The sequence below is a fragment of the Pezoporus wallicus genome, unplaced genomic scaffold (assembly GCF_028554395.1).
Source record: "Pezoporus wallicus isolate ANWC-B61680 ecotype Strahan unplaced genomic scaffold, APGP_CSIRO_Pwel_v1 contig_2012, whole genome shotgun sequence".
NCBI lineage: Eukaryota > Metazoa > Chordata > Aves > Psittaciformes > Psittacidae > Pezoporus > Pezoporus wallicus.
The window spans coordinates 4573281-4597184 of record NW_026639840.1 but is presented as its reverse complement, the minus strand read 5'-3'; the positions used below and the strand labels follow the sequence as shown (position 1 = coordinate 4597184).

At 36.5% G+C, this 23904-nt stretch overlaps 1 protein-coding gene across 2 annotated transcripts; it reads left to right on the top strand.

The window, feature by feature from the left end:
* Positions 1 to 7077: 7077 nt before the first annotated feature.
* MAT1A (methionine adenosyltransferase 1A) lies at positions 7078 to 23904 on the top strand. 2 transcript variants are annotated; one of them, XM_057416387.1, is made up of 10 exons: positions 7078 to 7414; positions 10067 to 10155; positions 13429 to 13506; positions 14359 to 14481; positions 16191 to 16303; positions 17842 to 17985; positions 18586 to 18804; positions 21669 to 21851; positions 22344 to 22477; positions 23136 to 23904. In XM_057416387.1, exons 4-10 carry the CDS (start codon positions 14379 to 14381, stop codon positions 23236 to 23238), a joined length of 999 nt encoding a protein of 332 aa, XP_057272370.1. In that variant the 5' UTR covers positions 7078 to 7414; positions 10067 to 10155; positions 13429 to 13506; positions 14359 to 14378; the 3' UTR covers positions 23239 to 23904. The 2 variants fall into 2 exon arrangements, with proteins under 2 accessions (XP_057272370.1, XP_057272368.1); XM_057416385.1 differs by lacking the exon at positions 10067 to 10155.

Here is a 23904-nt window from a genome sequence, read left to right as displayed (position 1 = left end):
TATATCTACAAATCTAGAAAAAATCCTGAGACTTTTAGTCTATTTCAGGCTAAGGAAGTGCAAAACATAAAAAAAAAAAAAGTATCATAATGAAGCCATAAGACTGCAACTATGTCTATAATCCTAAAGATCTTTTGGTGAGATTGAAATTTTCCATTCCATATTCCATCTACAAATGGGAATCTGTAGAAATGTTTATGTGTTCTGCTTATTGTATGCATTTTTGTCTAGTACCATTTATATATTTATGTTGATTGATCCTGTGTACCCTTCACGCAGTATCTAATACCCCCTATGTAGACCTGTATCCAGGAATGTTTTTGGCTGTGTTTTATTTCAGGCTTGTTTTTCTGAAACTGCTAAATGACTAGTTTTAGTGGAACCTTTCAGACATAGATGAATGATAATGATGCTTGCTGTTTGATAATATATTTGTCCAAGTGAAATTGCTACTTGAATGGCAACCTTCCCCAACCAACTGTAGTAATAAAGTCAGGCTTGGGGATTTCTGAAAGATGTAACTAGTCGGATTATTTAGTTAGCAGTTTCCTGCAGACCTCAGAGCACCAGAAGTGTATTTGTGCTGTAGCACAAATGCATCTGTGCATCTGTAGCAATGATGATGGGAGCATTTCTGCAAATGTGAATAACCCATGGATAGGAATAATAACTAAAAAAGTTGCTGGATGTGTGTTGCATCTTTTTCTCCAGATAGCTGTTCAAGCCTAATTCTGGAACTCACAGCATTGTGCAGTCATTTTCAGTAATGCAAAATGAATGTAAAATTCTGCTATGCCTTATTTACTAGATTAGTACTGAGTGTGTAAATAGATGTGTTTGACTGTATTAAGCAATTCAAATATATAAATATTTTCATTGCCAGCATAGAAGAAGTACATCTGCAAATATTGGTTATTGTTTCATATACACTATGCATATAGGGTAGACTTATGAAGGTTTTTGATAACTATTTTAGAAAAGTAATTACAATCTCGTGCCACATGAAAGTAAGTCTTTTCTGGCATTATGTATCCAGAAAAAGTCAAAAGTGTCTGAATTTAACCTAACGTACCTTGTCAGGAAGCCAGAATTTACGAATTCCACAACTGTTCTTGCAGATAGGTTGCTGAAACCTGACTTCATGTACTCAAGTCAATATTTGTTTCCAAGTCCAAAGACCACCTCTACTATAAACAACTATGAAACACTGCAGCAAAAACTCTTGGGTAATGGCTGTTTAAATGCATCAGTCTGTTTTCTAAGGTACTGAGGAAATCCTAATGGTTTACATATATAAACTAATAATGTCACAAGAAATGGGAAAGCAGAAGATCGTACAGAACACAAGCTGCTGGAAGGCAGCTGAAGTTCCCTTGCAAAATAGTTTATGAGATATAGATCTGTGCCTGTAATGGGGTTTAGCCTGGACAGGTGATCAGACCTATCATTAGCAGCAAGGAGTCCTAACTATTCCCCCAGAAAGGAACTGTGGCTGTGTATATGTCTGTGTGGTCACACCCTACGCAACTGAAATTAGGGGCTGTGCTTTGTTACATGTCAGATGATAATTTTTCTCTAGCCAAACAACTGACTGTAGTAACTGGGAAAAACATCCAGGGAGAATACAGTGATGGTTTTCTGTAAGGTTAAAGGGAGACCATTTCTAACTGAAGACTCTGCCATTCCCATTGAAATCGTAGCTTTAACAATAAATGGGTAAAGTTATTTAATTTAACATAATGGTTTATGAGAAAAATGCTGAATCTGGAAGTTATACTCTGTTATGTTTGCAAACTGAAAAACCTTTTTGCTATGTGAGGTAAAGTTGGGATAGGGCTTCGTTCTTTCTCATCTACACTCTCACGATTTATGGAGGACCCAGAAAATCTGTGATTCTGTTGTAATAGGGCTCCATGTAACAACGTAACACAAAGGTGCTTGTACATTGCTTCTGTAGAGCTTCTAGCTTAAAAAGGAAAAACTGCCAAAGACTATAGGCAGAACTAATTATATATTAGTGTGGTATAATGCTGTTTAAATGACACAATAAAAACAAATCAGTGTAAGGAAAACCTCAAATTTTATCTAACCTTGCTATTTTTCCACCATTTCTGGTACAACAATGCTAATTTATGAAGACTTAATTAGAAAACATACTTTTTTATTTAACATTATTGTGCAAGTAACTAAGGTGTCTCTGTGAGGTGTTAAAAAAGCCTGTGTTTGTAAAAAGGTGTTTAGTTTATAGAGCCTTGAGAAATGATCTCGGGGTTGAGAATTAAACAGCTAGGACTTTTATTAAGTGAATAAACAGAAAATTAAGTTGTATTCAATTCCAACTAGTGTCACAGTCCTGAGGAAATAATTCTCCCAACAAAATTAGTACCAAGACTACAACTGACTTTCATGTGAAAGCAGAATTTAGTGCCAAAAGTAGCTTTAATTTTTCCTACGAAACAACTCAAAATTGCTACTATATAGGGCTCTGGCACATGTTACTTCATGACATGGCCATAAGCAACCTATTCAAGTTGGTCCTCCTTTGAGCAGAGAGTTGGACTAAAGACAATCCAGCTTCAAACATTTATGATTCAGTGATGTGTCAGAATAGAGAATTCAAGGTCAAACAGATGCAAAGAGGACAAGCGCATGGGAGGGGAGCAAAACTTATTATTTTCTTTGATGTTAGTAATGGAAGAACCTGGAAAGACTTCTTAGGGAATAGAAGAGAAGGCAGATGAGAGACACGGCAGAGGATCTCTGAAGCTGAAGTAACCATGGAATAAGTTACATAGAATGCACACCAGGAAATGGCTGGAAGTGGAATTGGTATTCACTCAAAAAGCTGTGAGAAAACTCAAGAATGAAAGAGCTGAATTCCTTATGGTAGCATGGAGAGGTTGCAGGAGGCATAAAAAGGTGATATGAAAAAGCAAATGGTGATAAATACCAATGTCAGAATACATACTATCTCCTTTTCTTCTACAATCACAACTGGATTCTTCTGACTCACAATATGTATTTTACCCTGAATGTTTATGGGCCAGTGAAATTTTACACCTGCACATCTGAGAGGCCTTGAGCCACTCTCATTTTCAGGTAATAATAAACGTGAGAGTTTTGAAACAGGTGTGAGTTCTTTGTTCAGTTCCTGATGTTCAAACTCTCTTGCTCTGACTAGGCTTGTCATTCTCCATGCAAAAGAAATAAACCCAACTAAACAAATCTTCCTTATGGGCTTATTTTCCATAGGAAAAAAAGATGAATTGCAGTAACTTCTTGAAAACACACTATTTGTATTATATATGAACTAGACCTTGTAAACAGCACAAATGAAACTGGTATTGAAGTTGGTTTTGTAAACACCCGAAAAACTTTAATTTTCGCAGGCATAAATTACAAGTAAATTCCTTGCAGATAAGAAACTTAAGCTGTTAGCTTGTTAAACTGTTAACTTTAGTAAATAAAGTCTTACCTGATGATAAAGTTGAGAGAACAGACCAGAAGTATTTAGGAAAACACTTTCTTATCTGTTATTTGTCTGCATGAAGTATTTCTGTATATTGTTAAAGTTAAGATGTTTTGGGTCCTTTAATAATAATGGAATTGTAGTTTTAAGTTACTGTGAAGTGTGTGCTCTCTACAAATCAAGTCATTGTCCTTTGCATTTGAAAGCTGTGGTGAGAGAAACAAATTGCATAGCTTCTGCAATGGTTTTCCCATGACTGATTCTAGTGGTGTAAAAGTTCTTCAGAGTTCTTGATACAGTTTCCTCCTCACTCAAAAGAAGTCACCTTAAAGTTTCCATGGTGGTGAAGCAGTGTGAATGAGTGAGTCTAAACCTATTCTGCTTCCAGTGAAAACATGATTCTTCTGCAGCTGAGGTGAAGATGACCAGGTCTTAAGGATACCTGCTTCCTTCCCCTGCTGCTGTAAGCTGTCACCTCAAGCTCGTTTTCTCATTTCTACAGATAAGGATAGGAAAGGAAAGGTGAGTAAAACAATCCAATGAGAATATGTCATGAGAGGTCTAAGGTCAAGACAATTTATCACTCGTATCTGTCTGGAGAATCATCAGCATCAATAGCAACCATTCATCAGATTCTTTTCTTAGTTAAATCTTGTTCACTTCATTATTTTCAGGGCTTTCTCAAGGCTGTGGTAAAACCATGCCTTCTGACAGCTGTTAAGCATTATATGAACTGCAGAACAGCTATGAGTGAAAGCAGCAAATCCATGGGATAGTGTCAAGTGTGAAGACTCTCATATAGATTAAAAATTGCTATTCCAGTGGTTGGGATTGACATTATAGTCAATATCAATAAGTACTTAGAGCAATACAGAAGGACAATGTTATTTTTACGTAGTAATTTCTCTGTGTTTAGCCTCATTTCAGAGCGCAAGAGTCATAGTGATTGAGAGTATTTTGCCATTTAGGTATCTTCTGAGTTAAAGGTCATAGAAATATAGTCAAAAGGTACTTAATGCATTGATGGATAATATGCAAACTATAAGGAGATTTGCAAATAAACTGATTTTCTAAGGGCTCAGTCCCACAAAGGTGTTGAGTATAGCAATAAAGTTAACAGAAAATTTGGAAGCCTGTTACATTGACTGATGAGTAATTATCAACAAAATGGAATAGGGAAAAACCTATAATAGTAATTATTTTACTATAATCCCCTTTTATTTTTGTGTAGGGAGATCATCTGTGCAAAAAGACATGATGGTAGAGCACTATCTTACCATTTTACAAATATTTAACAAGTCAAATTGGCTGGGAAGAGAAGCCAAATTAAACATTACCTAACCGTACAGGGGTTCAGAGTTGGTCACAGATGTCCTAGAAGAGAATATGCCGAGAGGTTTCATGTCCGGAAAGCAAATGTGTTGGTCTTAATAGTAAAACCACAACTAGAAGCAGTTCAAACAGGAGGTTTTACACAAACTATGTGAAATGCAGCTGTGCAGCATTTCTAGAACACTATTACTAGAGAGCTTATTTTAATGAAGAGTGACCCTCCAAAGGTCTTAAGAACCAATGCATTTGACTAGCCAGAAGTGGGTCCAAAAAGAGGAACTGCAAAAGCAGAAATAAAAATGAGCCTGCAGATTCATTACTCTTGTATGTCAAATTGCTTGCACTCTTCAGTGTTTAAGAGGTTGTGGTGTTTGTTTTTTTTTTATATGGGATAAGAGGATTATGTGAGGCCTGGCTTTGCATTCTGTTTAAGTGCTACCTTAGAAACAAAAATGCTGATTCCCAAACTACAATTTCTGTAGTAAGTGGCACTGAAAACCAAGAAAAAGCAAAACCAGAAGTGGAGCACTCAGACTGACAATACTGAATCTTGTCTGTTTTTTTCTAGAAGATTGTAGAATTAGAATGAAAACTCTTATATGTACAAAAAGAGTTTTTGTCAGAGTTGTTTTGTCCATTGCATTTAAAAATGAATGCTTATAACTGGTGTTATTTTTCTTTAAAAGTTAACGTAATTTTTGAATGTTACCAATTAACTAGGGTTAATAGAATTAGGTACTCTTCAGTCTTGGTTTTTTTTGTTTGTTTTTTTTTTTTTTTTTTACAAATTCTATTTTTCTAGATGGTGTTAATGTGTAAATTATTCAGGCTAGGTTAGAATCTTCATGTCAGTGGGATGATGACAGTTTACTACAGGAAAGCTGTGCCTCATAATGTGTATATGATGTGTGAATTCTTTATTTTTAAGTGCAAACAGTGATTTTCATTCAATTAAATGAATTCTGTACAACAGAAAACCAAAAAATTGTCTTTGAAATGAATGTTGATGATAATCAGAGAGGGGCCAATGCTACAACAGATTACTGGTGAATATTCACAGGCACTGCTTATTGTTTTCAGGAATGCAGATAAAAAGTGAACATTCTAATGAATTTTTGCATAAATCTGTAGTAATGTAGAAATTTGAATCCAAGGGGCCACATAAAGTGATCTTTTAAAATAATATTGACCAAGTGTTTGAAGTAAACTAAGGCAGTTTTTAAACTGGAGTGATGAGAAATTCATTGCCGTCAAAATTTGCAAGGACTATGGAATCGGCAGTATGTTACTCATTCTAGTCCAAGTATCAGGTACACTGAATGATTGAGAGAATGATTCAGTGTTATTGAAGTATTGGGAAATTTTTAATTTGGTAGGCCAATGATTTGGTCTGAGATTGAGACTAGAATGGTTTTGAAAGGAATTAATAATTAGACTTTTCTATAAAGTACAGTAGTGCTGGGCTTTTTCTGGATCTGCTCCATGAGTATGTTTACTTGTTTTTTGTATACTAACTTCAGGACACATATATCCACAAAATGCCACCTGTCTGCATACCTCTCATACCATCAGCATATTCCAGACATGAGCCATCTGACTAGAAGAAATTTTTGCTAGCAGAATTAGTATTCATATGTGGCAGTTAGTGTATTTCTAAGGGTTAGGGAACATAATATAGGAATGTGATGCAAAAAGAGAATTAAGATGGATCTGAATTAATAGAAGAGAGGACAGGAAAAGTAAAGCAAAGGCTGAAAGGAGAGGTCTGCATAATTGAGAAGCACTCGTCATGCTAGATCTTATCAGATGTTTCGTCTCTCAAATGTGCAAGAAGAATGAATGAAAATGAAAAAAAAAATATTTCAGGAGAGAATTCTACTTTTCAAGAGATGAAAAAGGAAAAGGAAAATGCAGTCATATGATGCAGAGCAAACTTCTTCCAGTTTTTTGCTAGGAAAGACATGCAATTACAGATTTTTCATCTATCCCTGTAAAACCACAACACACAGTTAGAAGCACAGCAAAGATTCCAGAATTAGGGGAGACTCAAACTGAAGAAGCAGCTGACCTGAACTATCACCAGTAGTCTGCATTAGTTCATGCTAAGTTGAGTTGCTAAGATAACCTATCTTGCACGGGTTGAATCCAGAACGTTTCTGAGAACTGAGTTAATTAGTGAAATATACTAAAGTTAACTAACTCCCCTGCCAAGAAATGGGCTCTTCCATTTGCCTCACATGATTATCTAGGCACTTTCACTTTTCCATATATAGGAGCAGCTCAGGGACTGACAGATCAGGCTAGGTAGGGATACAGACTTCAGGCACATGCATACTTCTTGCATGTGTACACAGATGCAAGCACATGCTGCTTTCACGCACTGAAGTTAGTGTAAGAAGTAATAAGTGAAGACAGCAACAGTCCTGCTGATAAAGAACCTTCTCCTTTAAAAGAAGACACTAGAGGTATAACTCTTCAATTACTGTTTATAATAATCCATCAGGAAAAGCATCACAATCATGAATGGGCCAGTGGATGGTTTATGTGATTACACACTGGATGATGAAGGGACTTTCATGTTCACATCAGAGTCGGTAGGAGAAGGACACCCAGGTAAGAAACCAGCTCTGGGAAGTGCATAAGAAGAATAATATTTTCATTTAAAATGTTTTTAAAAACATGAAGAAGAAGAATTAATATGTTATTAATCTTATTATAGAAGTTATCTGTAGCAGGGCACTTTTAACTTTATTTCCATTGGACCTTGTCCATACAGACTATAGAACAGCTATAACTAGGGTGTTTCCAACAGTTTACATGCTTTTGCAGAGCATGTGTTGCACTGAGGAGGTCAATGGGGTTTATGGTTGCTGCTCCTTTTCATCTGAATTTCTTTCAGTATTACTGTGGAGACATTACTGTATCTCACAGACTCAAGTTTCACATATGGATAAGAATGCATAGCTTGCTTCTCAAGTTCCGTATCTTTATGGGCCCTATGAAATTGTCCTGCACATATGCTATGCTCTAAAGCTGTCATCCACAAATATCTCTAAGCAGGCTATTTCAAAACCTCTAAAAATCAGTGGTTGCAGCAGCTGCACATAGCAAAGTTGCTGCTTTTTTTCCCCCATTCCATCATCTGATGCAATATATGGAATTGCTTAAGCAAATAGTGGACAGTTATTTGCTAAACTTTATGTATGGTCAGCAGAGCTTAGTTCAGTTTTGTTGAAAACAAATGTTCATCTGCCATAAACATGTACCTTGTGTCAACAGCCAGTGTTGCCCCAGATGAGGTCAGGGGACAATACACTGTTTGATGTCCTGAAAAGTGTATTTATTTTAGAAGCTGATTTTGCATCCTCTACCTTTTGCTGTAATAAGGATTTTTCAGGTCTGTACTCATGTTATGTGAATAAATCATAAATGGGTGAAATGACAGAGCAGAGAATAAAAACATCAGCAGTAAGAATTTCATATCCATAATTCTGATATTCTTCTATAATATTAACTTATTACTTCAGATTAAATCCGTGGCTGATGCAATTGAGCACATCTCTGACAATGTCAAGGTAGCTACATCAGGTTAAGCCAGTTGGGGTTCTTTCTGATGTAACACAATCAGAAAATGACAACCACGTTTGATCCTTCAGACATAGGTCACCTCTCGAATTTGTACATAATTACATCCAGCATCTGTAGTGCAATGTAGTTTCATAGGGAAAAGAACATTACACAATATGGTCATTTTAAATTTGTGATGGTATTTCCAATGATGACAGGTCACAATTTATGATACTCTATTTTTAACTCTGGGGTAATAATAGGTAGGTATCAGAACAGGAAGAGTTTGAGTCTGCAGGTTTAGCTTTATCCTTTGGTTTCCTTTATTTCTCTTTTTGTCTTGTTTCTTGTTTTTGAATTTGGCCTGGTTTTTTAGTTCTTAATGTCACACTTCCTATACTTCCTAGACCTCCGTTTGCCCTCAGTCCCTCGAGCATTTTTCTCCTTCACTGGAATACTCAGCAGGCCTTTGAGAAACAACGTTACCACTTGTTAAATTTATGTACAGCCTCTCATATGGCAGAGGTTGCCAGATGTCTGGGTACTGTGAGGTGTGAAGTGGCAACATGAGAGCCTTATTGTAGAGGGAGTGGAAAACTGGAATTTACTCAGATGTTCTCAAGACTGTGATATACTTTCTTAAAAAGTCTTCATGTAGGGGCTGAAAACATAAATGCCTATGACAAAGGAAAGCTATAGATTTTCCAGATCAAAGAAGGACCCTAAGTAACTCTGGGTGGTCCTGCAAATTCTTGTTGCTGAACACAACTCAGCAATAGGTCTTACTCATATCAGCAATAGCTCTAGTTTCTGACAGCAAATTGATCACCCTTATATCCTAGGCAACCCCCTTTTCCCTTCCTGGTTTTACACGAGGGCTGTATACATGCCGTTAGGTTTTTATCATCCAGGAAAAGCTAGGCTATTTCTTAAAATGGGACCCAGTGTCTGAGGCTGTAGTTCGACTTCTGACATTATCAATAGCACTAAAATTTTATTGTGAGTTTTGAGTTTCTCTGATACCAAATGGATAATCTGCATGTTCTTGATTATTTCTCTTCTGCATGTGATAGTATAATTTTGCTAGAAGGCATTATGTGAAGTAAAGACCCTGAATCACATCTCTGTCTGGTGGAAATTTGAATTGTTCTGATTATATTAGCTGGGGACTGAATGCCTTAATAGAGACCTTTTTCTTAATAAACAAAGCAGGAGAAAATACATGCTTATTTATTTAGGTACACAGAGAACTGCCTTACACCTGTGCAATGCCTAAGGGTTGTGTGTCACTAAGAAGCCCAAATTCCACAGATGCAAGTAATAGCTAGCCATAATTAACATATAGGTATTACTTATGGTCTCCAAAGACTTTATATAAGACTCTGTTTATTCTATCTTCTCAGTCCAAATTATTAAAAATTACTTGGGTATAAAATGTGGGACTTCCTTCCAGGTTTTTAACCTTGGCATTTAGTGGGGTAAATTCCAAACTCTCTGAAGACATATGCATAACTTCTTCATTTCAACATAAGCACATAGATAGCAGCACAGGGAAGAGAAATACTTATTTTTATTTAGATAGCTGTTTTTTTGTCACTGCTCCATTTTGCTTTCTCCAGTAGTGTCTGTCCATGCTGCACAATGGTTTCACTGTGCTTTGAAAGGCATTGTGTTTCTCTGATCCACAATGTCTTACAGGTGCCAAACCATTTAGGATTAATTCCTTCCCCTATATGGTGTGACTTCAGGTGGAATTGCCTACAAACAGAATGTCATTCAGTTTTCCAGTAAGTACCAAGGAATCTCTTTAAAATATAGGAGAAAACATCTACTAAAACCACCCTTAGATTTTCAACCAGACTAAAAGCATATATTTATCTTCTGGATATTCACAGGAAAAAAAAACCAAACAACCCAAAACCCCAAAATCACCAAAACAAATAAACAAAACCCAAAACTAAACATATGAACAAAATATTCCCAAATCTAAACAAATCTAAATGCCTATCTTTTCAGCAAGTTGATGCTTGCGTGTCTTAAATCTAATATTATATATACTTAACAATACCTAACATTGTGTATGCTTAACAATATACATAATACTTCATTAAACTGTGTATTGAACAAAGAGAACAGATGTACAAGATATTTAAACAGTGTAGTGTTAATATTGAAGTACCACTGTAGTTATCAATTAGCACTCATCCAGTCTTTTAAATAGGAAAATTGTAATACAGCACAATTCAGCAGTACTGTAGGTACTCATGGGAGCAGAGTAGAGGGGCAGGATCACCTCCTTCGACCTGCTGGTCATGCTCCTTTTGATGCAGCCCAGGATACGGCTGGCTTTCTGGGCTGCAAGCGCACACTGAAGCCGGCTCATGTTCATTTTCTCATCGACCAGCACCCCCGAGTCCTTCTCCTCAGGGCTGCTCTCAATCCAGCCTCTGCCCAGCCTGTATCTGTGCTTTGGGGAGGTCCTGAGACCTTGCAGATGTCACAGCTTGTGTTAGGCTCTTACTTAGTCTAGATTCACGTAACAAACTTATGTTCAACTATGTGGAAAACTGTGAAGCTCTTTCTAATTACTGGAGATCACTTTTGTTGTTGAATGCCTTCTTCATAATTTGACAACCAGGCATTTGAATGAGGTTTATCATCAGCTCCACAGACTAATTCCTATGGCTAATTGGCATCTCTGCCATAAGGCTGGGCCTGTGAAGATTTGGTTTCCTGAAAAAAATTTATAGCTATCTAATACTTTCTAATATATACTATCTAATACTTTCCTGCTCAGTCAAGAAATCCTCAGCCTAGCCTTTTGCAATATTTATACTATTCACTACATGAAGGTATGCATAAAGTGAAATCTTACCTATGACATAGTTTTTTAAATCATAATGCCTCACCAGACATGGTCGATCATGCTTTCCCCATTTCCAAAAAAAAAAGAAGTAACAAAAAAAGGAAGGACAAACATACGCTGTCACATTTAGCAGCTAATAAGACAAATGGGACAGTTGAGATGAGAAATTTCAATAACAGAATGAAGGATGCACAAAGCTTCCTAAGCATGGCTAAAAATAGAATGCCTAGTTTTGTTTTACACCAGAGACCTTTACTAATAGATATGCCTTTACTTGAATGAATTTCAGGGAAAAAAAAAAAACCCACAACATGAAAACATCCTGTTAAATCTTCACTTACTGATTTCACTGCTTACTATGGCTAATGCTTCCCTGAGACATTTCAAAATGAACATGAAGTTCTTTGTACCAGAGAGGTGCCCCAAGGAAAAGTGAGGATGAATTAATCATATGAGATTACCTGTACTCATCTTGAATGTTTTGAAAAGAATGCATATAATATCCCTGTATGTGCCATACAAGAAACTTAGACAAACATGAGACACTGGCATCTAATGCAGGTGAGACACTTTTCATGTAGAGCAAGGACAGGGTTAAAGGTTGTTCCTGGCACAGAAATTCTGTGTGGTGAATAAAAACTACAAAGCAATCAAAATCACCAGGAGTTTGCTGTAGGTCATTGGACCTGCACTAACAAAATCATCCTATCCTAGTTGCTGTGTTGTCCCACCCTGGTAATCAAATATTGCATATTTTGGTCAATATTTTTTGCTGTTATGCTTGCAAATATGGCTGTATTTCCTTATAAAATCAGAAACTTTGAAGAGAGCAAGCAGAGATACATTTTAATCACTCTTGCCACCTTTGTCCCCAGTCTTGTTAAACAATGTTCATTTGGACTTTAAGTAAATTGCAAGAATTGCATCTGATTCCTGTTTGGTAATAATTATCTCAAATTTAGTCATCCAAGCACAGTTCTTGAAAGGCTAAAAGTCCCAATGCAGCCTTCATTTGCTAATTGTCTTTTGTGCTCATTCTTTTTGTGATCAAGTGGTTAATATGAGAGATAAAAGTGTCAGGATCACATTAGTTCTCTAGTCTTCGATTTGTCCCTCTTAGCTAAATGTAGTACACCTTCCTAATGAAAATAAATGAGAATACATTTTGACTCGAGGTTAAATGTATTAAAAGTCTCTAATGACATACTTTTACAAAACTTTGGTTTCCAACATTGTGTTGCAAATGGCAAGGAAAGAGATTAATTTATTTTGCCACACATCATGTTATGGCAACATCTAAACACAGTATGCAATACTAACCTTTTTTTAAAGAACAATAAAATTAAAATAGATGAGAAAATTACCATTTTCATGTGAAAAGCTTTTTTACGGGTGCTGCTCTTTTGTCTTCCTTAAATTAGCTACATTATTTGACTGAGATTCATTATTCATCAAAAAGTAAGAAAAGAAAGAAAAAAAGATTATTATGATACACCTCAGCTGAAACCTTTGTATTTGGGATGTAATTGAAGATGCACTTACTCAAGATTTACCTCAGGAAAACTTCAGTTGGTAACCCCTTCTTGCTTCTGCATCTGCTACTTCTGTGCCTTAGTTGGGTTGCAGGGATTATTAGGAGATGGCGTTGCAGGATGGTAGGAAGCAGTGAGAAGACGCAAACCAGAAACAGGCACTTGACTATAAGCAGTAGCTTATATGTATTAATCTAAACACGTTCTCAGGCTTTACCAGCAGTGTTGGTGTGCTATATTCCAACTTTCTGTCAGGAAGATGGAAGTTGATGGTGGAATATCACCTTGATGTTAGAATGCTACTGATGTGGAGTGCATGCTATATTGGCATTGTCAGAGGAGGAGAAGGCTGGGAGAAAAGCTTTTTAGCCCCTCAGGAAATTCTATGCATAACCTACTTGTTTCATACCTAAGTGCAGAAAACTGCAGGTAAAGTTATAGTCTGTATTATTTTACATCAGTAAGTAAATTCTCTGTTTTATCTACTGACTTGGTTTGCAGGATGTTGCATTAGTCTTTCTATTTAGCTAGCTTATATACTCCATTAAAAAGCAATAAAAGAATTCCTTGCTGAAATACCTACCCTTTCAAAGCAATGCAAACAGTCCATGTTTTTTGTACAGAGTGCTATGGTTTAGAATCACAACTTTGATGTTTTGCAGATAAAATCTGTGATCAAATCAGTGATGCTGTACTAGATGCCCATCTCAAACAAGACCCAAATGCCAAGGTTGCTTGTGGTAAGTTGTCTGGTGCTTTTCTTTAAGTCATCACCCAGTCACTGTTCTTTTTTTATGATGTTTGCGAAGAGCTTGATGCTATCATTTGTTAACTTATTTTACTCTCAGAAAATCACATAAGAATTACAGTCTTGAAAAGAAGGAGAGAGGAGAAGAAACAGTAAAAGTTTTTATAAAGACTGAAGCCTAAGCAGGCTGTAGAAAGGTAGGATAGTTAACTTTTTGTGTGGACTGAATTTTCCTGGGAGAAACGGATTTGGCTTTGTTATAGTGGATTTTTGAAAGAATATTTGAATTTTTTGTTGAAAAGTTCATTTACTATATTTAGTAAAGTACTGATTTTTCAGTCCAGGTCCCCATAACTGCTTGGGTTTTTTAAATCTCTTCAGAAAGAGTTGTACTATCAACTTTGAGGTTATTATGTCAGCTCATGCATTAGGTGACTAACCTCCATCTTCAGATTCTTCCTCCTGGGCCTGCACAGGTCAACTTCAAAACAGTTGGTTGCTGATGAGTTTCATTTAGCCTCAGTATGTATCTTTGAGTGATTAAGTAGATTTAGAAATCAGAATTTAATGCTGTATTTGCTTAAAATCCATGCATATCGCTGAATCATGCTCAGTGTTTTGACTTTCCAGTTTGTAGATGAGACATATTCTTTTTCTTTCTTTCAGACATACAGTGAATAGGGAAAGAATTTGTTGTAGAATAATACGAAAAATATGGGTATAAAGGACTTACACTGTATATACCCATTAGATCTCTCAAACTCACTATCATTACAAACAGTTATTTGCCTTAGTGGTCAGGGTTACTCTGCTGATGTAAACCTGTTTTCATCTCTCTTTTCAGAGACAGTATGTAAGACAGGAATGGTGTTGCTCTGTGGAGAGATCACATCTCATGCTATTGTGGATTACCAACGAGTTGTCCGAGACGCAATTAGACATATTGGCTATGATGATTCAGCTAAAGGTTGGTGGAAAAACTCATTAAATCATTGAAGAGCAAGCAATAGGCAACTGCAAACCAGGTCTTTCATCACTTCCACATATAGGCTTTAGCAAGCCTGGTAAAAACTGAATATCCTATGTGAAAGCTGCTTACATGGTGCTATGTGATACAATTTCTGGCTTTATACCAGTAAGCAGAAGAGCCATCACATATTATTTAAAACTGAGAGGGTGTAGGCAGAACATACTTTGAACTGTGGTATTAGTCCAGAATACTTACCTGCAACCTGAGCACCAGTATTTACCAGTCTTCTGAACTTGTGAGAACTCGAATGTTGCTCTTCATTTGGCAAGCTGATTGATGCATCTTGGTGAGAAAGAGAGGGAGTTAGAAACCTAGCTCATTTCATTGTACCATTATATATTTGTACTGTGGTTAGCATCTAGAATTCCCAGGTGTAAAGCAGGTTCTCACTCTGCAAGGGGGTCTGTTAGCTCTGAGCGACACCTCCTATGCTGAGGAAAGTGTGGTCCAAATCCAATTTGTGTAACGTACAAATGATAAAAAAGGCAAAATGCTTTACATACCAGACACTTTCTGATTTGTCATATACCTTATATGTTACAAATACTTCAGGTATACTGTTACAATGAAGTGTACCTTCTAAGAGCTTTTAATTAAAACAGTTGTTTCCTGAAGTCCTTTAATTGCTATTGGATTTACAGGCAGATTGTGGACAGAGAATATTATAGTAGCACATCTATAAGTTTCACCATCATGTAACAGCAGTGCTTTCAAAAAAACCTAGTAAATGTAGTAAATCTCCTTTCTATTCTAAATGCCAAAAGTGATAAGAGGAGATGCAGTGACCCAGCAAAAAATGAGAAGCTAAACAAAACATGCATGGAAATATAATTTTCTTCTCTACATAGCTCACTTAAAAGAGGGTGAAGAGCATTTTTCAAGTGGATCATGTGCATATGGATGTGTATATGTATGTTTCATTGGCTGAACATGAGTTTGGTCAGCAGCTGCCAGTAGCTACAGTCTAGGAAAGGCTGTATTTGGAGAGAAGCAAGTTACTATTAACATACTTAGGAACAGGTAGAAAATTTTGCTTTCTGTAAGTCTTTCAATTTTAAAAACCTTCCTTTTGACCTTAGAAAGTAATGTAAAGTAAATTCCCACTTCCAGATTTGCTGTGAGACTTGCTGTGGCTCTCTAACAAACTTCCATGAGAGATTTAGGCACAATAACCACTTTACATGTATTACAAATAAAGTATCAGAGAACAAAGCCTTCGTCTGCTGAAATCATCAGTTCCTTGGAATTTATGTAGAGGTTTTTAATAGTGTTTATTTGGCAGAGGCTCATAATCTACTTTTTTTTTGCTAGTTTTGTGCAGTTAATTCATAATTTGAATTAGCTTGGCACAGGATGCCAATGCAAAAGAAAAATAAGCTGTAAGAAGCAATAAAGACAATCCTATATACTCCACTCCCTCCCCCAGAAAGGTTTCAAATGTTGTGTTGACAAAAAAAAAATAATAACTAAAAATAGCAGTTAGGTTTTGAGTTCTGAACATGGTATCCTTCTGAATGAAATTTTCATCATATGGTTCCGTGTTACTTTCCTTAACTGTGACGAAAAAGGCTAATTCACTGCTATTTTTTTTTTTTCCCAAATAGGTTTTGATTATGAATTCACTGTTATTCTTTTTTTCAAAATAGGTTTTGATTACAAGACTTGTAATGTTTTAGTGGCACTGGAACAGCAGTCACCTGATATTGCCCAAGGTGTTCATCTACACAGGGATGAAGAAGATGTTGGTGCTGGAGATCAGGTAAACATAACATCACATCTAAACCAACAAAGCTGTTTGTTTGAGTGGAAAGTTTACCCCATCTTACTGCCCTGTTTTCTAACTCAAAACCCATGTAAAGATTTCCACACTTCAATCTTGGGCTACCCCAGAATGAAAAACATATTTTTATTAAAACAATTGGAACTTCATTGAGGGCAGACTTTTGCCTGGTGTTATAGCACTTTATGCAAGTCAGAAAAGCTCTGACAGTTTGCAGTAGCTGAGGATGTCTCCATTAGAACTTACTCAAGATTATTTGCTACTGTATTTAATATTTTTTTTTTAATTGAGTATCTTTAGATTCATTAAACCATTCATCTTGCATCCAAACTTGTTTTGTAAGATGGAAGAAACAAAGGATCTTTTAACTTTCATGGAGCTTTTGAGATTTTACACAGCAAAAAATTAGGCAATGTTTCAACTGTCTTCAGCGTTAGTACTGTGAAAGCAAATACGCTAGAGTACTTTTATTTCTCACTTATTTCCCAGAGGCATCTGTTGTAATAGATGTTTTACATAATTAAGGCTGTCCAAACTGCATTTCTATGAGCTCAATAACACATGTAGATAATTATGTTATGTTCCCAAGAGAAAGATGCCATAATCTAACTGATGCTAATATGAGGGAGTTTAGCATTTACAGTATTACTAGTAATTACTAGTTTATAACAATGCTGTTGAGAACCATAAATGGCAATATCAGAGTCCAGAAGCCAAGCTAATATTGTTCAAAAATCTCCCGACGACTAAATTAAAATGCTTTTATGCTGTCTTGAAGACACAATTCTACGTAAGATGAAAAGATATCTGACTTTCTTTGGCATTTTGATGACCTCCCTTCCCATCACATCAAAGTACCTTCCTGCTTTTTTTTTTTTTTTTTTTTTTTTTACCACAGCATACACTGGGTGAGAAGAAAGAAAATGCTGCTAACTCTTTTTAAGAAACGATGATCTGATGCATGGAGCATGACTGAATAGCCATAGATGCTGTGGCTAGAAGCATGTGGCATTGTAAATCTGAGGCAGATGCCTTAAACTGTTGAATGGTACTTTGTTTGTGGTGTGGAGTATTCACATCCCATTCCACTGAAGTTTCAAATGGAAGCTGCAGTATAAGTGTGTCTGCATTCATACATAAAAGACTCTACAACCTTTCCAGGCTAATGATACCACTTTTCCCACGACAGAATAGTCCTGAAATTGTTTTCCTTTAACAGATTTCTTTCCTGTGAAAGAACCTGATTTCTTCACAAAAGTGTCTGCATTTTTGTCTAGGTTTTCAGCTCAATATGTAAACCTTCAGGCTTTCAGTGAAAAATTCTAGAAGCAAGGTTTGTTTCTCATTACACTGTAACATGTTGGAGCCTGATCTGAGTTTAGGCTTCCTACACTGTAATATAAAACAGTAGAAAGTAAACCTAAAGGTATTGTTTACTCTTTGCTTCAGATGAAATCTCACTGCATTTGGTTGTGGTGCTTTTAACAATGATTGAAGTATATTTTCTCCTCCTGTAGGGTTTGATGTTTGGTTATGCAACAGATGAAACAGAAGAATGTATGCCTCTAACAATTATTCTTGCACACAAGCTGAATGCCAGGTTAGCAGAGTTGAGGCGTAATGGAGAACTTCCTTGGCTAAGGCCTGACTCTAAAACACAGGTAAATACTGCTATCGATTAGTTGAAAACTAATACTTTTTCTTTCCAGAATTCTTAAATCTTTTTCTAGACAGCAATTGAGGGTGTTCAGAGTACCAGGGTAAACTACAAGTAGCAGGTAGAGCATTTCTACTGTTGGAAAATGGTTAACTTGCATCAGAGTGCTAGGAGCACTTAACCACCTATCAGTGAAGAAACATTTAACCTTTCAGACCTAAGTGGTCTGTGCTCATTGAAAAAGTGTCAGGAGATGTAAAGGATTTGTTTGTATTTAGGGATTCAGCTGGCCTTTTTGAAGAGGCACTGAGAATATAAATTTCTGAGGCTTGTGAGTTTCATTGGAAATCCCAAATGAAAGACACATTTTGGACAACTTCATAGAAAATGAGATTGTCCATATTGAGCAAAAAATAAAGAATGAGAAAATGGGCTTTTTTTTCTCATACCGTGGCAACAGTGTGAGCAGTGATGATTATAATGTCAGCATTGACATTTTGCTACAATTTTGTTCTTGGAAGAGCATAACGTGTTTGATGTAGAGCAGTAATACCTTTTATAGTAACTTTGTTTTTTTCTTCCTCCTTCTCCCTGTTCTATTCAGGTCACAGTTCAGTATATCCAGGAGAATGGAGCAGTCATCCCAGTGCGTGTTCACACCATTGTGATATCTGTGCAGCATGATGAAACCATTTCGCTAGAGAATATGCGCAGAACCCTGAAGGATCGTGTGATCCGAGCTGTTGTCCCTGCAAAATACTTGGATGAGAAAACTATTTATCACCTTCAACCTAGTGGACGTTTTGTTATTGGAGGACCTCAGGTTTGTGTAGTATTATTTTGGTGCTTTTATCAGCTTGCCTTTGTCATTGGCTGTGTCTTAAAACAAATGCTCAGCTCTTTGTCACATCTGTCCTAGGGTGGAAGACACAAGCTGCCTAGTGGAAATATTAAATGCAGTTTTATGTGTTAGAAGCACCCAGGGTTTCATGTGCTGTATGCCAAAGCAACCTTTGAGGTCATGGTTATATCATACATGTGTTGTGATTAGGCAGGCAAGTTGAGCTGAATCTTACATTGCATGTGGAAAGTACAGCCCAGCTCTTGGTAGCCTCAAACCCTCTGAAATCCAGCACTGAGAGGTGCAGTTCTTTCTCATGGAAAACACTTCTTACAGAGAGACGGACACAAGTTTTACTTCTCTTACAGTGAATGTGGTTTTCACATCTGTATAGCTCATACTGTTCTGCCTGACACCTGAGGGTGCTCATCTGTTCTGAAAATCAGCCCCTGATAGGCTCCTCCTAGTGAGAAAATAAATGTTTCTTTCGCTTTATTGAGACAACATGGGAGGTGTGATTCGTGATTTGATCCTGTGCTCACAGAAGTCAGGAAGAAATTCCACTCTCTGTAGGATCAGGACTAATGAGATTTAGTTTTTTAAAACAAATTCACCATTCCCAATGTTTTCAGTTCCCTTCAAAACTATCTCAGCAAAATTTCAAAGCTTCTTCCTAAAATAGGTCCAATTTTCTACAATTCAAAATAGACATTGTTTTTCCTTTGCTGTTCAAATTCATTCATTTACTGGAATTTGTTAGAAATATTTCTAAGGTGCTGTGTCTTTTTTACATTAGTGCCATTAAACAAGTACAAAGGTGTTGAGATTAATCATTATAATAATGATTATACACAAAATATATTTTTGTATAATTGAAGTGATTGTATCACTGTAGTTTTGTGTATCACTGACATCCTAGACTATAGACAAATGGAGACGCAAACTTGAGCTGTAATTTGAGGCAAATGAACTAATGCAGAAATCAGAGATTCATACAAAAAAAAGGCCACACATAAGGAAATTTTCTGGTGTGCACTGAACTGCACCCATTAAAAAATGTAATATAATTATATATGGTAAGCCAACCAGGAACACAATTTCAGTTCTTGTAGTGGAACTATATTGCTCATGTTTGCACATACAGACACACGCACGTTGCAATCTATTTGCAGTTTAAACCTGTGGTAAGTTTACTTAGTATGGGGTCAATCTGCCTGTGTGGCCATGGCCTTACAACTGCTATCATCACATGTGCAATTTACAATAGCATTGTGGCAAACAGAAAATAACTACTTCTTTCCTTATCTTTTCCATCTTGAACTCTTTTCAGAAGAGTATTACTCAGTTTTATTTTTAATAGCGCCAGCCATAGAAGGCTGTCTTAATCTCCAGCTCAGTTCATTAAAGAAGACACATATATTTCACTTAGGATTTTCACCTTATATTTTTGAGCATGGTGGCACCTTGAATTCTGGCTATGGCAAAATTAGTACTTTTGCTTCTACCACCGTTTTCCCAACAGCAACAACAGCTGGTACTGTGAGGACATCACAGCTTGTCACAAAAGTGGCTTCCACACACTTTGCAAATGCATTTGTGCTCTTTCAGCAACTTTAAAATGAGGGGTGGTTTGGTTTTTTCCTTTCACCTGAAATTTATCATCAGAATTTCATCACAAATTAAGGTCTGAGTCAAGTAGAAGAATCCAAGGACAGGATCCTTTAAACAAGCTCAACTATCTGTAATTCAGATTTATATCTCACTGCTTTTTTAGCAGACTGGAACAAACAGTGCCAAAGGTTTTCTTCTGTGTATATGCACAGTCTTTCTAAGAAAAACTTTGACTCTCCACTTGTGTTTGCTGTGCAAAAGTTCCAGCAGTTGAATTTTACTGACATGATATTCTGTAGAGAATTTCAAACCTGCCTGCAGAGGTGGGGACTGAATTTGAAATGTGGCCGTGTTTCCATTCACACCAGAAAGTTCAAGCATTTGGTAAACTGGAGTGTCGGACAATTGGTCAGCTAACCAAGATCAAATGAAAATATCAAGTATCTGTGAGAAGCAATCAGGATAGCTGTGTAGGCAGCTAGGAGGTTATCTGCACTTCCTTGTTTAATATTTTTAGAATATTCATCTAGAAGTATCTGTTCTTAAAAAGTGATCCTTCTTTCTCAATGAGCTATAACTGCCTACTACCCCATACATTTTGTCTGTAGTTTAAATTAGACTACAGATATTTTGGGGTTGGAAGTGGTGCTGGAAGTATTGTATGCCAGCCTCTATGTAATGATGTATAAAGTGGCACTGACATGCCTTTTGATGGTAAATATGAAAAAGACATCTACTATTTAATAGACACAAAACTTCAGATTTTTATTAAAAGATATGAAAGCCTGATATATTTATTTATTTATTTATTTATTTATTTATTTTTAACAGTTTAAAATCTCTCAGTAGTTCCTATATAGCATGTAGTTTGTTAAAAATACTCTCTGTTGTTTGGATGTGTTAGATATGTCAATTCTAAACTAAAGTTTCCATATTGTCTGGAATATTTACTTTTGAAACAGGCAGTGCATGCTGTAGCTATGGGGGGGTAGATCTATTTGCTTGATTACCAAATACAGTTTGTGTGTGGTTTGTTTTATGCATGTGTCTTTAAGGAACATTTATAGCCGCTGTTGTAGCTTGGTGAGACAAGTTAATTCCTTCAGCTAGCACACAGCAATCCACATTTGGTAAACTTACTTACAAGTTGTTGTAGCCTTCTGAAGGATGCATAACCTTGTTTAAGACTTATAATAAAATGATTATAAAATGGAGAAATTCTTTTATGGATTCAGGGTGATGCTGGTGTTACTGGTCGAAAGATCATTGTGGATACTTATGGTGGCTGGGGAGCCCATGGAGGTGGTGCCTTTTCTGGCAAAGATTATACAAAGGTGGATCGATCAGCTGCCTACGCAGCCCGTTGGGTGGCCAAGTCTCTTGTGACAGCCGGGCTCTGTCGCCGTGTTCTGGTCCAGGTATAGTTTGTTGTGCATGTTGCTTTGCTCTGAAACATATTTCCTTTTCAAATTTACCTTGAATGCACATCATACAAGACACTAGTCGAAGCAGTCTTGGTGATAGCTTGGGGTTGCAAAACGGAAGACCCTGATGTGGTTGGTTCAAGACCACTGTAATGTCACAGCCTATCATCTCCTTGAAGCTGGAAATTTTCATTTAGCTTTCATGTTATTGGCTGTTATTCTGGAGACTTAAACCCTCTGACACCTACCATCATGGAAATTAACATGGGTTGATTGGGTAATGGGGAAGAAAGTTACCCAGAGATCTTAGCATTTTCGGAGTTTTATCTTTTTTTTTTTTTTTTCCTACAAATACAAATTATGCAAATGTGGGAAGTGAAGGAGAGGTCTTATTTCTCCTAAGATGAATGCTTTCTTCTGTTGCATACTGCTGCCCATCGAGATGCCATGTTTATTTGCTAAATATGTTATCTTTTTTTGCCATAGGTTTCTTATGCCATTGGGGTCGCGCATCCATTGTCCATTTCACTGTTCACTTATGGAACTTCCAAAAAAACAGAGAAAGAGCTGCTGGACATTGTGCACAAAAACTTTGATCTTCGGCCTGGAGTCATTGTCAGGTATAGAAACACACAAAAAGGATGTTGGTGATCACACCCTAGAAACAATTTGTTGCAAAACCAGTAGAAGTTGCAATGTAAGAGTCAGTCTCTTGAACTAGCATAGGATTGTTTCATGCAGTATAAAAGAGACTTTCTGTCATTCTGTCAGTCTTCACAGTTGATACTCCATGCATCTACTGATGTGCCATATCTTTTAAGATAGATCTTTTTAAGATAGCAGACCTTTTAAGATAGCATATCAAGCAGATGTACTTTTCAAGTTTCATATGAAACATATACTTTCAGCATTTGGCCTGATATAGTAGGTGGAATTCAAATAAAATAACATTTGTATTCCAAGATTTTTAAATTACTTTACTGCGAAAAAATATATTTTTTGTTTTACAAAAGGAACTGAAAGTTATTTTATCTTTCCCATTAAAATTAGTAATTCTTAATAATAGTCTTTTCCTGAGGCCTAAAGTACTTCACGTTTAAGTTTTGTTGTCACTTTTATTGCTCTCTATTGGACACGTTCACTGGTATGCTTGCATCTCCAGAATATGCCTGCTTGCTTAAGGGTGTGAAATGGAAAATAAACGTCAGGATTTTAATGGTAGTTACCATGAAGTATCTTAACGTGAAGAATTTTCTCTGCTTTTTATTATACACACAGGGATTTGGACCTAAAAAAGCCCATTTACCAGAAGACTGCCTGTTACGGTCACTTTGGAAGAAATGAATTCTCATGGGAGGTGCCTAAAAAACTTGTGTTTTGATATTAGCAGTCATCCTTTGAAAACAAAAAGGAAGAGGAGTCCACTAATTATGAGGGTGCTCCCAAAAATCAAATCTGACGGCTTTGTATTCAGCAAAAGGAATTTTAGATTTTAAATTGAAAGAAAGAAAAGGATATTTTCTTGGAAATTGATTATTTTTAGCCCTCAGTGTCTTTCATCATCTAAGATATAAAGACAGTCTGGGGTTTTTTTTTAATGAGCGTAAGACAACAAAATACAGTTTACTTTTTTATTGCTGCTCTGTTGGTTCTTTTGATAAAAGCAAAGTATGACTCAGGTACACAAACCAACGGCTGACCCTCAAACCTGTCATGGGCAAAGTCAAGATGACTTTCCCAACTCTGACTAAGGATCAGCAGATCTCTTGCTTCTAATTAGACAATGGGAAATTCTGGGGTCCAATTTCCTTTCTGGAGTTTGCATTGCATACAGCTGGGGGTTGCTTTGATGGGAGAAGGCTGAATATCACGTAACTGTATCTCAGCCTCTTTTGTAGATGTTAACATATACATAATATTTAAACCACCTTCATTGCATATGTGCTGTTACCGTTGTGTTTCAATTACCTGTGTTTTTGAAACATAAGTGTTCTCCTTTAAAATATCAATCGGTGAATAAAAGGCTTTTTCCTACCATGTATGTAAA

Bases quoted from the DNA above. Each gene is read 5' to 3' on its own strand.
- MAT1A (XM_057416385.1), top strand. From the start codon at position 7,321: ATGAATGGGCCAGTGGATGGTTTATGTGATTACACACTGGATGATGAA. The intron at 7,415-13,428 runs GTAAGAAACCAG...GATGTTTTGCAG, and splicing joins GGTAGGAGAAGGACACCCAG to ATAAAATCTGTGATCAAATC. The intron at 17,986-18,585 runs GTAAATACTGCT...TGTTCTATTCAG, and splicing joins GGCCTGACTCTAAAACACAG to GTCACAGTTCAGTATATCCA.